This window comes from Sinohyriopsis cumingii, chromosome 15, assembly GCF_028554795.1.
Source record: "Sinohyriopsis cumingii isolate HCF-2022 chromosome 15, ASM2855479v2, whole genome shotgun sequence".
Lineage (NCBI taxonomy): Eukaryota > Metazoa > Mollusca > Bivalvia > Unionida > Unionidae > Sinohyriopsis > Sinohyriopsis cumingii.
In genome coordinates, this window is record NC_142975.1 from 59178338 (window position 1) to 59197331 (window position 18994).

The following is an 18994-nucleotide window of genomic DNA, read 5'->3' on the forward strand; positions in this document are numbered from 1 at the left end:
CTTGAAGTTGGCGGGGAAAGAAATCGACATCGAGAAACTCGCGAGCGAGATAAAACGACAAAAAACACCTATCAGTCAAATACCTCCGGGCGTGTTTTCAAGATATATTCGCGAACGCCGCGGCAACGGCCTGAGGTTACCAGGAACATACCTGTAGCGATGTCAAATTTAGATTTATCTAGTGAAGTGAAAAATAAAAAAATTAAATTTTTTAGAGGAATATTTATGCGAGATCAATTGCCAGCCAAACCAAAATCCTTGGAGACAGGAATTATTAATCTTGATGATAGTATTGGGCCAGGAACACATTGGGTCGCCTACGGAATAAATCCGCGTGAAATTGTGTATTTTGACTCGTACGGGCTGGCTCCACCAAATGAGTTTGTCAATTATGCGAAACAACTAAAGACTCCGATTTGGTACTCAACGCTACCAACACAAACTTTAACTGATCCACCAATCTGCGGTAGTGAAGCAATTAATGTTCTTGATGCGATATCAAAATCATCGCTGCCGTATCACAAAATCGTGCTTAAATACACATCAGATAAATTGAATCAGTCACAAATTAATAATGGTTGATATTTTTGGGAGGTCATTGATAAGAGAGAAAAAATTTTATATTGATTTATCAAAATACGCAACTAAAGATGACCTTAATAATTTATTGTCAATATCAGGAATAGATCCTGACGAGGTTGTTATTTTTCAAGATCAACATGGGAAATTAAAAACAAGTAATGTTAAATTAGCTGATGTGGTTCAGCGGCAGGAGCATCTTGAGCATATGACTGATTTTACTAATTTACGAACTGAAACTAACAAAAAATTTCTGACAAATCAAGATGAATTTAAAAAAATTTGGACAAATGTAAATAAAAGTTTTAATACATTTGAACAAAATTTTCAAATACATTCCAGATATTTTAATGAAGTAGATGTAAGAATTAGAACGATTCGAGGTGATTTTACTAACCATATAACTGAATTTAATAATTTACAAACTAAAAGTAAAACTAAATTTGATGAATTATGGAAAGAAGTAACAGATATTGTTAATGTAATGAATATTAATACAAGAGAAGTTACTGTAATTCATACTGATACCAAAGTTAGGGTTGAAAAAATAGAAAAAAAATTTGCTGACCATGAGATTGAATCTAATACTATATGGAAAAATGTAAATGACCATCTTAATATATATGACACCTATTTTAATGAAATAGATGTAAAAATTAAAACAATTCGAGGTGATTTTACCAGTCATGCAACTGAATTTAATAATTTACGAACTGAAGCTAACAAAAAAATTACAGAAGTTCAAAGTAAATTTACCAGTCATATAACTGAATTTACCAGTCATGTAACTGAATTTACTAATTTACGAACTAAAATTAACAAAGTTCAAGATGATTTTACTAAACATGTAACTGATTTTACTAGTTTACGAACCGAGGTTGACAAAAAAATTACATCGGTTCAGGGTGATTTTACCAAACACATAACTGAATTTAATGCCTTACAAAAAGATACCAAAAAAACTATCAGCGATGTTGCAAAAATTAATGAAGCAAATTTAATAACCAATGTAGCTGAAATAAATAAAAAAATATCAGAAATTAGTGCCAAAAAAATTTCATTTATTCATTCATCAGGTACAGGTACCTGGAATCCAGGGATGAAAATTTCCTTTCACGTGGACATCACTGGTTTGTATCGATTGCATATTATTTCTAAAGTGCGATTTAATATATTAACTACCAAATATAAATGGCGACATGACAGTGATAAATTTATGGGATTTTTAGATGTTTTGATAAAAAAAACTGTCACCACTGGTAAAGAATGGTCTGAGCTAGATTTTACTGAATGGTTCGAGCTAGAACCACCGGATCGAACAATAACAGGTCCAGTTGAATATTTCTGGTATTTGAAATTTATCTGTGAGGTACCAGACTCATTTAGTTGGAATTAATTCCTACAACATTTAAAGATATTTAAAATTAAATAAATGGCCGAATACAGATACAATCAAGCTAGATCATGGCAGGATTCGCTAAAACTCACCATAGATCTGTACCAACAAAAAATAAAAAATACCAGCGAAGATTGGTTGTCATTGATGTAATTGTTTAGTCAGTTAGTGCTTTCGTTGCTGGTGCAGGAATAATATTATCCGCGATACCAACCACACTCATCGCGGTTTGTGTAATAACGGCTGTTGCTGGCGTCGCAAATATTATTGCAAAAAAAAATATCGTCGTGCGCGAGTACAAAATTAACCTCGTACATTAATAAACTCAACGCGGCAACAGTTGCATATGCAAAATTATCTTCGCTGTTGTCCGAGTTTCTAAATGATGGAGTAATTTCTGATGATGAATTTTCTGCTATTGTAGTGATGATTAATAATAATGTCGCTGGAACAGATCGTAACGAACACGAATCTACGAAGAACAACAATGATATCGGCGAGCTCAACAAATCCTGAATTTAGTGTAATTTTTCCAATTCCGATATTTGTTGATGAAATCGCGCTATCACAATTGCGAGTATACCATAGCTGGCCCAATATCAGATCAAAATCATTTGATGGTTTTTTATCGAATGATTCATTTGTTTTCGCTAATAAAAACAAACCAGATGGCACACCAGATTGGATCGTTATTGGACTACCAACAGGTAATCAGATTGAGCAAATTAATGATGAAATTCTGCATAAAATTAAGAATTTAACTGGCGAAGATAAACCAGGAATAAAAATATCTGCACACGAGCCAACATTAACTTCCATTATTGAGGTAAAATCACCATATATCGTTGATATTTATGAATCTTCGATTAGGACGATTCTAGGTTGGCCTGAAACAGAACCAAAAATACAACCGGAGTCACCAGAACTTGTCAAGAGTGATTTTACTACTGACAACAAAAATTATCATAAGCTGCAAAAAGAATTCGAATAAATATTAGGTCCAATGTACGCGGCAACACGTCTCGAGTTTCATCATTGGGGTATAGATAGCGAGAGACCTACGAGATGGCATTTCATATGGTATCCGTCACCAGAAGAAAAACGTCACGAAAGTTATGGATTATATTATGTTAATGAATTATTTAAAAAATACGATGATTATTTTAAGGTATTATTGCGTAATCTGCGACATTATTTTCAGGAATGTATAATTAATGTATCAAGTTCATGCGATGAGATAATAAGACACGTTGAAATGCTGAATCAAATTATATTTGATGTAATTTTTTTACGTGAGAAATTAATCCAGATTATAATTGATGAAAAAAATCCCATAAACAGACAAAGATTCATGATCAACTACGGACTAACCGATGAAACGTTACCAGATTATAAATTTCCCGGCTATAATGTACCTGAAATGAAAAAATTACTTACTGACACAATTGATGAATTATTTCCTCAATTACATGCCGCATGGACAAAAAAAACTACCACCACCAATTTTATTAAAACACAACAATAGTTCAAGTGGGGACGGCAGGCATATTTCGCCAAATATTGTTAATATTACAGATGTTATCGCGGTTAATTTACACGCAGATATTATCGACGGTAGTTACAGCGCAGATGCTTCAGTGTCAAATCAGGTTGAACAAGGGTCGATATTATATTCGTTTTCGCCAACAACACCACCTAGATCATTAATTGTAAAGGAACCGATAAATCCTGTTTATCTGCGGTGCCACAATCAATTGCTGCCAAGGATAAATTTTAGGTTAACAAATCAACAAGGGAAATTGCTTGATATACGCGGGGAGACGTTAAATATTAATTTGTTGGTAAAGTATTAAGTTTCTCTACCGTAGAAAAATAACAAAAAAATGATACAAAATTCAGTAAAATTTATATTTTTTTTAGAAATATTAATTTTTATTGGTTTTTTTAGCAAAATTGTTGTTTTTTTTTAGCAAAATCGTACAAATTTCATTATTTCGACGGGGTAGTTGATAGTCAAAATAAAGAAAATTGCACAAATTCGTTAAATTTTGTGAAAAAAAACAAGAAAATTGTGAATTTGATGGGGTAGTTGGTACTCAAAATGAGAAAAATCATACAAATTCGTTAAATTTTGTGAAAAAATTGAGAAAATAAAATAAATATAATAAAAAATAATTATAATCAGAAATAAATAAATTTATAAAATAAAGTAAAATTTGTTAAATTTTGTGGAAAAAAGTACGAATTTTGTGAATTTGAGGGGTTAATTGGTGGTCAAAATTAAGAAATTTGCATGCTTTTGCTAAATTTTACGAAAAAAGTGAGAATTTTGTGAATTTGAGGGGTTAATTGGTAGTCAAAATTAAGAAATTTGCATGATTTTGTGAAAAAAGTGAGAAAATTTAACAAAGTTAGTAAAAAAAAAAAGTATTTTTCAGCAATAAATAAATATTATTACCGGAATTTAATCATCTGAAACTAGCGGAACATATGAAAATTCAATCCATCTATCAATTTTATATGAAAAGGTTGATTTATATATTTTTTCTGCAGCTCGCCTCACTGATGCTGAATCAATACTAAAATATTTACCAGCAGCTGACATTGATGTAAATATTATTTCCTCGTTAGTTTCTAAATTTGTTGATTTAACCGCTCTGGCGTGTTTGGGGTGTTTACCTGTGTTGCCACGAGATGAATTTTCAATTAAGGTAACAGCTTCAAGATTTTCCAACGAATTATTTAGTTTGTTACCGTCAATATGATCGATAACAAATCCGTTTGGAATTATTCCGTTGTAACATTCATATACAAATCTATGACACAAATAAGTTTTTACTTCATTTTTATTTTCGTCATGTACAGTGACAAGAAAATAACCAGCATTATTAACACTACCGACTGGTTTTTTCGTTCTGATGTGTCTGATGCAACCGTCTCGGCTAGCTTCATATTTATCGATTGTTGGATGGCATCTGAATGTTGCTTCCATATACAAATTATCATTTGTTTAAATTGATGTTTGTTTTAAATCTGTTAATATAATCTTCCTCGCATTTGATAATTCTCTCATCAATGTTAATTTTTTTGTCATAATGTCGTTTTAACTCACGATATTTCTTGCCACCACAATTTAGACACAAGCGAGTTTTACCTCGCAATCCAATATTACAAATCATGCAACGTTGTGGTCCGAAATTATTTTTTCTTATAAATACCATATGCTCGCCACAATATTTTTGCATGATTTATCGCAACAATTTAATGATCCAACCAATATCCACCTGCATTTGTTGCTCATTTATAATTTAAACATATGTTTAAAATAAAGTTGTAATTTAAAGTTGATTGCAATTATAATTTAAACATATGTTTAAAATAAAGTATAATATGAAATTATTCGACATTGATGATACTGAATATGTTATTGATGAAACAAATCAAGCCAAAAAAGAATTTCATGACGATGGTGCGGTTCATGTTTGGTCGACCTGGAAAACAAACTCGATCGATAACACAATGACGTTGAGCGAGCCAGCGAGATAATCAAATATATCAAAAAAAAATCATGGCGAGGAACAATTTATTTTCTCAGTAAAATTTATCGTGCAAATGAGCGACGACGTGTGGATAATTCGTGACAAACGAGACCCAATTGTCAAAGAAAAAAAAAAAAATTTTATCTGCAAGTAGTCGGCCGGGATTATTAACAGGTATCGATAGGCCGTATTATGCTAGATCGTATCCTGTCAGCGCAGTCGTCTATGGAATTTATAAGTTAAATGACAAACCTGACCCCAATAAATTAAATTTAATGAAAATTTCTTCAGTAATAAATTGTGTAGCCGAGCGAGTGATTGAGCATTTGAAAAATTCGAAACGTGGGTCTGGTTTAACTTCATTAAGGTTAGCAAAAATTAACAATTGGGCCGAATCAGTTGTTGATGGCGCGTCAATAACTGACGTTGCTGCGTTATCATGCAAATTAAAATTTCCTATAACAGTTAAGACAATTACTGGTGAGATTTTGTTTGATTCAGCATATAAATCACGAGGTGCCTCTATAGAAATTATCGATCATAACTCACACGCTTGGACAAATGCGGTAACTATATTTCCTCGACGTCGTGTTGTTAAATTTTATTATGCAGATAACCCTACCATGGATAATTCGCTAAATATGTTTAAATTTATTCATGACATAAGCAAATCTGATCCCGTTTCAGTTTGGTTATTCAGCAGCGAAGATAAATATGATCAATTTGTAATGCCCAATGGTGAAATTTACAGATTAAAATCTTTCAATGACTCAATGGCAGAATTAATTGATAAATACTCGACAAATTTAGAATTATTGACCAATTGTTTTACTCAATCGTCTTTTGTAGCTCACGCCGCTAGAGAGAAAATCTCGTGGAAGCCAACCAGAAATGAATTTCTTAGTGACGTGCAAATGAGTTGTGTTGAATATGGCCACGGTGGATTATGGAACACTAAATATGATCACACAAGTATGATATCAGTTGATATGGCCGCGTGTTATCCCGGAAGTTTTCTAGGATTAGGAGATTGCGGCGAGTATTTTGCAAAATTTGGTCATCCAACTAACGAAATGACCCGTGTTGCAATTAACGGACCGTTACCAGATTTTCCTTTAACGGGATTCGCCCGTGTTGTATCATTCAAATTTGCCGATAATTTACATAAAATCTGCTACATTTGGTTTGGAAAACATTTCTCGTGTCAACGTTGGGTTAGTATAACACTGCTGCAATATATGCTAGATTCAGCAATGTTGACGCTGTTGACGGTCAGCGAGGCAATTATTTCGTATAAAAAACAAACAAAAGTTTGGCGACCAACATGTGACGAAAATGCGAAAGATCTAGGTAGAAAAATTATAGGTAAATTCACTCAAGGTGGCGCGTACGATCACAAGCGACATCATGCCAGATTAATTATGGATGATGCTGAATTAGATTTTGTAATTGCCGATACAACAGCGAAAGGTACATTTTGCAATCGAGAAAGTATTTAAATTGACGATACGAAGATTGGTACCGTAATTAACTACATTGAGGGAGAATCACCGCAATATACTCATTTAAGATCTTCGATGCTGGCCTATGTTAGTATAAATTTGCTTTCGATGATAAATAAATTTCCTAGAGACGCAGTTAGGGTAGCAACAGATTCGTTCTACATTGATGGTAAACACGCATCATTGTTAGAAGTTGGTGATGGTAGTTGGGGCACTTGGAGAATCAAAAATGAAGATATTTTGAATTATAGTCAATCTGCTGATGTTGCTGATGCTGATGAATTTCATCAAAATGTAATGCCGGATGTCTCTGTGGCACCATCTGTTTATGATCCTATTTCGCGACATAAATTTGTGTATATAAACAGACCAGGCGGTAGCGGAAAAACAACACGAGCCATTGAATTATTGAAATATACTGATTTGATTGTATTGACACCAACACACAGATTAGCAAAAGAAATGAAGCAACGTGGTGTTGTTTCTTGTACATTTCATAGCTATTTCAAATATAGCGGTGGAGATTGGAATTGTTCCCGCATGGGAGAGAAATACTTAAATAAAAATATAATTATTAATGAAATTTGCACGGTAAATTTAACGGTATTGAAGTTGTTCCTTGAGTTTTTATCAACAAAAAATACCTCTGTGGTAATGTGCGGGGATCACGGTCAGCCAAATCCTATTGATGGAACGTCGCCTCATAATTGGTTGAAGAATTTTGTAGATTATTATGAAGAAGTTGAAACTGACTTTATATCACTAGATAAATCACTAACTAACTTTAAGAAATTAATTCGACTACAACCAGATAAAATTCAATGCGATGTGATGAGAAAAATAATTAATGAAACATCAATGACAGATTTTCTAAATTTATGGCAGCCCGATCGTTTAGTTGTTGCTAGCAGAAAAATTGTTCGCGATGAACTTCAACAGAAACTTTTGCAGCACCATAGAGAGAAATTTCCAACACTACCTGTGCCATTATGTTATCGACCAATTGATACGCGACGACAAAATATTGATGTTGTTTTACCAGGAGGAGAAATAAAAAATTTAGTTTTAAATGATATTGTCACCGTTGATATTGATCTTGTAAATGACGCATTAAATGTTGAAAAATCGCCGTGGAAATTAGGATACGCCATGACGATTCATTCATCGCAGGGACTAACTATAGATGGTAGAGTTTGGATTGTCGATGACAGAATTATGTGGTCAAATTTGGTTTATTTAGCTGTTTCACGAGTTAGAAAATTATCTCAATTGAGACGAATTGTTCTAGATGCAGCGGTAGTTAATGATGAAATATGTGAAAATATCGTGAATAAAATATTTAGTTACAATCTATATGACAGAAAAAATAATTATGAATCTGACCTTGATGTGGATTTTATACTGACACTTCGACGAGAACAAAATAATCATTGTGCCATTTGTAATTGTTTGATGGCCTGGCAGTATCAAAAAATGATCCAAGACAATTCACCGTCAACAGGAAAAATAATAATATCGGTCACGTGAAAAGTAACGTTAATCTGGCTTGTCTGGAATGTAACAGAAAAGTTATTATCTAAGTGATTCTGGAGGCAATTGAGTATCAGCGGGAATTACTTGAAGTTCTTCACGAGTAAAGCCACGTTGAGGTGCCAGCGAATCAAGAATATAAATTGCGGGTCGTCCTGATGATCTTGTTACGGCAGATATTTTGTGTGTTGTTACGCTCCAATTTGGGTCAGTCGTTCTTTTTCGTCCTCCTTCAGCCTCACCTTGCTTGTATAAATATCTGACAATAATACTACCTAACACAGGATCTTTTGAAAAATCCCGTCGAATTATCGGAATATTTAATTTTTTAATCGCTATTGCTGGTTTCATCCCTATTGTTCTAGTTTTTTCATTATTAATCGCGCTAATAACTTCAGGCAATCTTGATACCCAATCACTTGATCGTTTGTCTGAGATAAATTCCCTCGCATATTGATATCCTAGCAATCGCTCAGCTAATGTTTTGTTGAATCTTTCGACGATTGCTTGATTTTTGTGAATTCCAACACCACCTCGCCGTATATTCGTGTTATTTTTTTTCATTAACGACAAAACAGAACCAAAAAATTCCCTACCAGGATCAACCTGAAGTAAATTTGGCCAATTTAATGGTCCTCATTGATAAATTCTGTTAAATGCGTCTGATACTTCAGTGGCTGTTTTAGTTGCTAACGGCATCGCTTCTTTGTATCTGCTAGCGATATCAACAACAGTTAGCACATACTTGTAGGTTTTTCCATCAACAACATCGTGTGGCAGAAACATTATATCGGCTTGGTGAACCTCATTTGGTACACTAACATCAAAATGCGCGTAATTGATTTTCTTAGGTGGAGGAAGATAAATTTGCCAAATTGCCTGTTTTGCTAACCAATCTGCAGCTGTTTGATATTTTACTTTAGCAGCTTTGGCAAGTTTGGCAATTGCTGCTTTTCCTCGCCAATAACCACGAGGAGAATAATATATCAAGTCCATTATTAATTACCCGCGCCGAATACTAATTTACCTTTCATCGCAGTTTTTATTAACCACGAAGCAAGTTTTTCTTTGAAAGTTTTATCGGGGATTGCATTTAACGCGTGAATCAATTTTATATCAGCAATATGTCGTTGCGATAAATCTCCGCTACGATAAGCTAGATCATGAACATAACACGCGTCATCAATTGCATTCACGGGAACTTCACCAATTTTTGGTTTATCATTACTGCCTAATCTGATATCAAGACGAGTGCCAGGACCGCAATAATTATAACCTGGCATGTGTTTTTCTCCAGGGTATTTTGCCCAGGGCAATCCTGGCAGTGAAGCTAATCCTGCGGCAATATCACCTCCGTGTCTTTTTTTTTCGCAGTGAATTTAAACTTTTTTGTTCCACAAATTTCACACCTGCCTGTGATAGCAGATCTGTTGTTCTTTGTAACAACCTCGTTTAATTCCAATGTTGGAGTTCGCGTGCGACATTTAACACAATATAAATCCATGAAATTATTAATATATCATGAATGTAATTGATTTTTCAGCTACAAGAAAACGCGAGAAAATTAAACATAACGCGGCATTACCAAATTCAATCAGGTTGATAATAATTGGTCCGTCCGGGTCTGGTAAAACACAATTATTGCTAAATTTGATAATGAGGTGGCTGAAGTGGGACAAATTATATTTAGTTGCTCCGTCTGTTGACGACCAGCGCTGTTATCAAGTTTTGAAGGAATTTAGCGATAATGCATCAGAAATTGGTGATAACATTATTGAATTTATTACAGATATCGATGAAGCGCCATCAGTTGATGATCTTGATGGAGAAATTAACAATTTAGTCGTTTATGATGACATAATGTTAGACAAACAAGCAAATCCGTCTAGGATATTTTCTCGTGGGCGGCATAAAAATACTGATGTTATTTATGTAACACAAAGGTACACCCAAATACCAAAGGTGATTAGAGACAATTGCAATATTTTGGCAGTATTTAATGGTGTTGACACGCACACGCTACGGAATATTCACCAAACTTGGTGTAACGGCGACATGGATTTTGTGAAATTCAAAAATTTATTTAGTCGTGCGCAATCGCCGCCACATGGTTTTATAACGATAAATTTACATGATCCGAGATCTCGATACAGAATCGGGCTTGACCAAATATTTTAACTTTTGTACAGCAGCAGAGGGGCTGTGACCATTTATTCGCGATTATTGAGAAAAAAATTAATGTCGCATCTTCGCAGGGGCTCTGTCTATACCACATTTTTTTTTGAAGTTTGTTTTGATTCTTTTACTTTATCTAATTGATTTTGAGATTGTGTAACCAAGCAATTTGTCTGCGTAATGATATTTTTTGTGTGTTTTTTGGGGAGATCGCACATTTCTCTAATTCCTTTGGTCTGATCAGCCCCTCTACTACGTCAACGTAAATATAGCTAAATTGACTCCATATTTGGTTGACAAACCTCTGTGTGGCTAAAATTATCGCCCTTATTTCCAAATATTTCTGTTAATGCTAGCTTCTTCCCTCGAAGACAGGCACTGAAGAATTCTCTGGTCTGGCTCTGAGTGAGCACCCCGATCTGAATCTGACACGTACGCGAACAGGAGTATGGTTCACATGCATGCACTTAATCCTGCAAGAAACCAGTTCCGATTGGCCAACCAACTCAAGGGGTATTGAAATTCTGACAAAAGAGTAAAGATTCCGTCTATCTTTTCCAGTGGAACACGAACTCTCCCAAGGTTGGTGAGAAAATTCATCTCCAAATAGCTTGAGAAGTGATCAAAAAAGATTTGTCTAGTTTAAGAACGAGTCTTAGCCGGGTCACGGTGGACAAGCAGCAGGGCAGATCTTGCAGCAAGATCTCTTTGTGGCCATTGTGCATCAACTAATTGTCAAACTTATACTGGAGGATAGGGATCCAAAAGGTCTATCGTTTGTAGAAACTACTCGCCTTACTCTGGTAAAAGCTCTGGAAGAGTAGGCTTGCCAATTAGCAGAGTTAAAAATTGAATAATTCTCGGTCCAGGCAAAACCGGAGGTATTTACTGTGAGAGTGGAAATTGGGATATGAAAGTGCGCATCCTAAAGGTTGATGGATACTGCCCAGTTACTGGACCTTAAGATATTCCTGACCGAGACGGCATCCCTGAATGGTTCCTTGTGAACAAACGTGTTTAAGACAGAAAAGCAATGATATCTTCTTTTTTTTGGAGACCATGAAAATCCTAGAGTAGAAATACAGACACTCGTTGTTTTACCACCCTCTCCACTGTGCCCTTTTGAGTGGTGAAAAAAAAAAAGAATGTCTATGCAAAAAGAGGATCTTTCTGGTAATGAAGTCGGTGTACTTTCATTAGTATATAAAGGACAAATTTATCTTCCATTATTCATAAATAAAGCTCTGAGAAGAACCACCTACAGCAGGCCCGTGAAGAAGAATGTATGACGGGAGAGGGTTTAGTCCCCATGTTCTCTCTCCCTCAACAATCATTTGGGAACGGATGGGAGTCCACTGTCTTCTTAACACTTCCTGTTTCGATGGACAAAGAGCAACTGCATGGGACCAGTGCTGTTGGTCCTTCAGGTCCACGGATGTTACAAAAGTAATGAGACCCCCAAAGCAAGTATCTACCTCCAACCAAGCAGCCTTAAGAATATTCTTGCTGCAATCCAATAACAAGCAAGACCTTCAAAGAAGGGACCGAATGGGATAAAATTAGACCAATCTTTTCGAGTTCACAAAATCGAAAAGATATCTTCCTGCTCCTGAAGGGAGACGAGACTCCCTGACCCTGTGTCTCCCTCATGTGAGGAAGGCTTAGTAACTGGGGTATCATGACTCCACAACTTCTCATGTGGAGTGTCAGGTTTGCCCTTACAGGCATTTTAGGGGAGTGAGGTAACTTTTTGTTCCTCCTTGATCGTCTGGTGGAAGAGGACTGGACCTCATTGTTAATGCTTGGCTCCACATCAGCAGAAAATGTAGCTCCAAAATCTGCCAATCAAAATTTACAATGCTTAGTTTACAAACTATTTTCTTCTCTGCAAGTGTATTAAATGCTATGAAAAAAACTCCCAAAAAAATAATTTTCTTTTATTCTGATTTGAATTTCTAACCATTTTCATGGCAAGTAGATGAAAAGGTAGCAAGCGTACTCTCAGCTGGATGTCACTTTTTAGCCATGCATATTAACCCTTCTGCATATCTGCTACATTCCCCGACAATGTTGAGTGTGTGTGGGTCTTTTGAGATTCAAAGTGTCTTTTGAGGTCCCAAAGGCTGTTGGGAAGGGGTCAGTGTACTTGATCCCAAAAGAGTTAAATTGTCCAATTGGGAATAAAATTATCTCTTCATACAAGCCTATGTAAAATTTGAAATTAAAATCTGAATAAAAAAGAAAAGAATTTGTCTTTCTTCTCATTTAGATATAGTCTTTGCTAATATCAAAAGTTAAATTGTGAGTTTGAAGGTGATGCAAGTGTCAGTCATGTTCATCTCTGCACTCACTAGAGACTGAATGGTTCAAAACTTCCCTGCTGCATTCTATGAGCAAATCCTGGTCAGAAATGAGTTGTTCTTGATAACCATAACGTTAGCATTGTCAGAACTGTATAGAAAAATGAATATACATCACATTTGGGACTGATCATTTCATTGGGGGATGGGAAAGGTGGACACTATACTTTTAAGTTTCATGGCAGTTTTGCAGGTAATACAGCAGTAATAAACACCTCTGCCCAGTATGGGTGTTAAAACTTTATGAACACAAATCAGCTATGCAAACGCCAGTATGTGAATATTGTCTTTCAATCAATCGATTTCATGGCTAAAATCATCCTGAAAAGCATAGGTCAATTAATAGTTAGTATTTAAGAATAAAAAGTGTGTGTGCGTGATTTGGATTTTTAACGTAGCTTTAACAATGTTTCGGTCATATCGCTGCAATGTCTGCAGTGTGACAGTTTATAGTGATGTCTAGCATTGGAGCATCATGCCGCATGATGTCCCACTCAGTCACATTATCCTGACACCAGGCCGACCAGTCCTAACACTAACCTCTTAATGCTGAGCACCAAGTGAGGCAGCTGTTAGTACCATTTTTGTAAGTCTTTGATATGACTTGTCCAGGGATCAAACCCATGACCTCCCACATCCGAGGTGAACGCTCTAACCACTAGGCCACCGGAGCAGTTAAAGAATAAAAATAAAGAACTAATCTGAATGTTCAATTCAGCATGTCAAATATGTTTCATACCAGTGGTGCTCCTATTTCACTGGACATCATACACACAAGATCACTTAAGTCGCTTTTTTGTGTGCAGTATATGCAAAGAATGAATGGTGCCCTTTTTTGTTGTTGTACTTCACAAAGAAAAGCTATTAACCGAGTTCTGAAATATATTTGTGCTGGGCTTTGTTATTGCCTCCTGAATCACCTTAAAAAAGGAATCACACTTGAATCCTATTCCAACAACAAAAAGTAATGTAGTAAAGAAATGTTACCACTCTTCACAAACTTGACAATACCCTTTGCTACAGATGGCTTTAACTTCCTCATTGAAGACAATGATGCATGATAACTTTTATTCTCTAACATCTAGCATTTATTTGATTTACATATCTTTTCAACAAACTTGTTTATTCCACTTTGTGAACTTTACCAATGCAAATTAGTATAACAGTCTCCCCTGCAGCTGTCTTCAAAGTTCAAAGTACTTGACACATCACCCTAGCTATTGTCAGCCAATTATATGTGAAATGATGGCTGGGTATTTTGTCTTTTCTACATTTAGTTTGAAAATACTGCTAAAAGAGAGGTTGACCTGCATGCCATCATTTTTTGTCCACGTAGTACATACAACACTCTGGTTCAAAATCACTCACTGGTACCTGCACTTACACTTTCCCAGCTCCAAAAATCTGATATAGTTCATAACTTAAAACATCACCATCACTGTCTATATTCATCAACCATTATTTAACTTACAAAATCTTCACCTGAAGATGAACCATGTTTGAAATCACACACTTTGGTGCTCCAGGTAGTCTGTATTTTCAACATGCATTTGTAAAACATTCATGATGCAAGGTTCAAGCTAAGAATACTGGTTTCAGGGACCAACGTGCCCATCAAATTTAGTTTATCAAACATTCATGTCAAACCAAAGAACCCAGACATATAAACAGTTGCCTACCTAAAAAGTGGCCGACGTCACAACAAGTGCTATGATACCTCTATCAGCGGTGTGTTGTATGTCGTGGTGGCACTCTGAAGGTTAACAGTTGAAAACTGTATATTATGCAGGGTGCATTTTTATGTTTGACTATAAACTAATTTGTCAGAGTTCTCATGCATCATTGGTCTCCAAGCGGGGGGGGGCAGGTTCATAAACATTTTGTGAGATTCCTGCATTAGTGTATCCTGGCAGAATCTTTTGCACTGGTTATTTGGTGCTAATAAAGTTCTAAAAATGTAAAAATTAAAACATTAAAAATTATAATAAAAATATAAATAATGAAAATAAAAAATATGAAAACTCAGCATTTGGGTGCCTGGTCAATTCACTACAACAGGTAGTGTGTAAAGGCATTAATTTATTTTTAGCTTAAAATCTCCAATTTTATAACAAATCATTTGGCACCAACACTACATTTAGCATATAAAATCTGAAAGACTTTTGGGCATTTGAAAAAAAAGTCACATGGCTGCATAATTAGTTTCTGGGCCATTCTAACACAATGTTGCTGAACCATTCTAACAAAAAAGTATTGAATCATTATAATACAATGGTGCTGCACCATTCTAATGCAATGGTACTGAACAATTTTAAAACAATGGTATTGATAAATTCAAAACAATAGTATTTATCATTCAAAACAATGGTACTGAACTATTGTAACACTATGGTACTGAACCATTCAAACAGTATGCACTTGATTAGAACTCTCCAGTTGTAACACTATGGTACTGAACCATTCAAACAGTATGCACTTGATTAGAACTCTCCAGTTGTAACACTATGGTACTGAACCATTCAAACAGTATGCACTTGATTAGAACTCTCCCGAGTTTCAGAGCCTTTTCCCTGAAGATCAAATCAAGTGGAATGTAAAACACCTAAGTATTTGATCTGGTTCTTTAACCGCTTTTTTAATATCCAATTTAAATTTAAATTTATTTATAAAACTCTGGTTTGTCATAAATAAATATACAGACTCTGGACACTGGAAACCGCATATTCTCCATAAATTTTCTTGAATCACAATCCCCTCATGTAGCATATCCATGACTAGATTTGTTTGTTTTTGGTGTTCTAAATAACATATCAAATACATGTAAGGTTACAGCAATGACACCCTTTGAACCAACTGATGCCCTTCACTGACTGCATTGCAGAAAACAAAGAACATTGGGCTGCAAAAATCTAATTGTTCCACCATGGAACTGACATTCTAGTGGCAAAAATATTTAAGGAATTCAATACAGGATGGTTTCTTCTTTGTAACTGCCAAATGTAGAAGTATCATAATGAGATTTTCAAGTTGGCTGCAATGCTAACCATGATATATGTGAATTCAGCATCAGTTTCAATGAGGACCAATCAAAGATAGTAAGGAGTCTTTGGTGAACCCCCATGTAGTTACTGCCATCCAGTCAATAGCGGTCTTGATGACAAAATTTGTTATTATCAAACAAACATCATAAATCTTTCAGTCAAAACCAATACATATGCAACCATCCATTCTGGTGTAGTGATGATATTTTTCCAGATCTCCACCATGGTGCTATTTATGCCATACTAGACACTGTAAGAAGTCTTTTAGATAAAATCTCCATGTAAATACACCAATCCATTCAGGAGTTGGCAATTACAAGATTTTCAAGATGGTTGCTATGGTGGCTTTCAGATCAGAACCATTTTCATTCTGGACCAACAAGACATCATATTACGTCAATCAGTGAAAACACCATATCAATTTGACCATCCATTCAGGAGTTGGCAATTACAAGATTTTCAAGATTGTTGCTATGGTGGCTTTCAGATCAGAACCATTTTCATTCTGGACCAACAAGACATCATATTACGTCAATCAGTGAAAACACCATATCAATTTGACCATCCAGGAGTAGAGACAAGATTTTTGTGATGGACCCTATGGTGCCATATTGGATGACTGATCAGCATTTTCAGTTAGGACAAACTAGTTACAATGTTTTTTTATTGAAAACTTTATACGATTATCTGTTCAGAGCAGTAACAAGAGTGTCAACATGACAGTGGCCATATTAGACGTCTTTGGGACACAAATGTCATTTAGGGCCAACTAGAGATTATAAGTCTTTTAGTGAAAGCTCCATGTTGATACAACCATCCATTCTGAAATAGGTGAAGAATAATTTTAAGATGGTCAGCGTAGTGGCCATACTGGATGTCAAATCAGCAGCATTTTTTATATGGGACCAATTAGGCATAATAACAAGACTTTTAGTGAAAATCCCATCATCCATTCAGAAAGAGTAACAATAATAAGTTTTTCAAGATGCAACAATCATATTGGGTGTCCAAGGGGAGCGGTTTTCATCCAAGACCAACAAGTGATCATAAGAAATCTTTTGGACCACAGGTTGTTGAGGTAACTAACTGTACAGAAGTTGTAGCAATAACAAGATTACAAGATGGCTGGCGAAGAATCCATACTGGATGTCAGAGGGGTACCATTTTTATATAGGACCAAGTCGACTTTGGATTGAATGTTTTAAAGTTTTGTGGCAACCCTCCCAGGATTATGGAAGGAAATGTGATACAAACTTGTGCAAATGGATGCCAGATGAAGGACAACTGCATGACCTATTCTACTCCATGACTAGCATTACTAACAATGTCCCAGATTTAACTCTTTGTCCCTTGATTTCAAATCTGGTACATTCAAAACTCATATTCATGTTCTCTCATTAGATATCCCTTACATCCAGTCATAGCATTCTCAAGTCACTGAGCTGTTTAACTATTGTTACCCCCCCCCACTACAACTATTCCATTGATTATGCTTGCATAATTGACCTTTGTTCGAATGCTTTTGTATACTAGCAGATTCCAGCAGGAAATTTATCCTGCTCAATCATGGAGGGAAACCTTATCACTCAATCACAATGTTCTCCATTCACAGTATGCTTTGAAGTCAGAAGATTTCATCTAATCACTTCTTCATCTCATCTAATCACTTCTGCATCTCATCTAATCACTTCTTCATCTACAGACACATATACAGATATGTAATTTTCATTTGTGTTATAAGAACGTTCTTGCTTTATCCTTTTTCACTTGCTTAGTGAACAGCAAACCCTTAGAGCTTCTCTTTAACTCAGAACACATAATGAAATAATTTCTCACAAGTCTCATAAGAAGAAAGAAAAATGAATCACAGTATAATTTGAGGTATGTTTCTCCAATTCCATGCCGAGAAAGCACTGTAGTTCATAATAATAAAAGGATCACATATGCTTTCCTTCGTCATTATTGTAAATGATATGAAATTTTCTCTGCAAAGATTTTCTCAAGGCCTGATGTCTCCCATCCAAACTGATACTCTTGTATTGAGATCTCACAAGTATGAAATGTATGTCTTCCTTACATAGAATTTACTGTAATAAAAGGTATCCAGTAATATCTCAGATGTAACCTGCACTGTTCTCCAAAGAATCCTTGCCCAGACTACCATTTATTTCACACTACATCTTGCCAGGAGTTCCATGGTTAATTTAGTGTTCTCAGACCATATTCTTGGCAATAATTTCACAAATGTAGTGATTTCATTCAGATCTCACCTGATAACAGCGTGATGCATATTATGATGTGAAAGGTACAACCCTACCGTAATCAGAACATCTCAGATTACTGATGAAGTGGGATGCTTTCTTCTTCTGATAGATCTTAGGAAATCAGGATTCAAAAATCTCATATGTGCACACAATGTATTACAGTTTGCAAGGAGTCGTCTGATGTTGAAAATCTACAGTGATGAGAAGATCTCATTCATTAAATCTCAATTATGATATCCTGGTTCATCTTAATTGAAAAAATAAGTGGATTTCAGAACGTCTTCCAGAATAAAGTCCCCTGTAAGAAAGGAAAAGAAAAATTAAATTAAAATGAGTATTAACAAGACGCCCAATAAAAAATGAGATCACTCACATTACTGACATCTGCCTAGCAGAAAAAAGTGGAACAGGTCAAGAAATCTGTGTCAGCAGGATGCTTTCCGTGGAAAAAATTTCCAAATGCTTTTGAAAATAATTGTTTCAAGGTGTCTCATTTTTCTGTATCTTCATCTATATTTGTGTCATTTGGCTAATATTGAAAATATTGGTGTTGACTCAAATTTTTAAACACTAACCCATTTTCAAAAATAAAATGAGCAATAAATCAG

At 35.3% G+C, this 18994-nt stretch overlaps 1 protein-coding gene across 1 annotated transcript in view; it reads right to left on the reverse strand.

Annotated features, from left to right (window-relative positions):
- Positions 1–15109: 15109 nt before the first annotated feature.
- Positions 15110–18994, reverse strand: part of LOC149781878 (DNA-directed RNA polymerase, mitochondrial-like) — a 113021-nt gene continuing 109136 nt past the window's right edge. Inside the window, exon 33 of the mRNA XM_089936072.1 lies at positions 15110–18684. Coding sequence (XP_089792198.1) covers positions 18635–18684 — 50 coding nt within the window. The 3' untranslated portion in view covers positions 15110–18634. The remainder of the gene's footprint in view (positions 18685–18994) is intronic.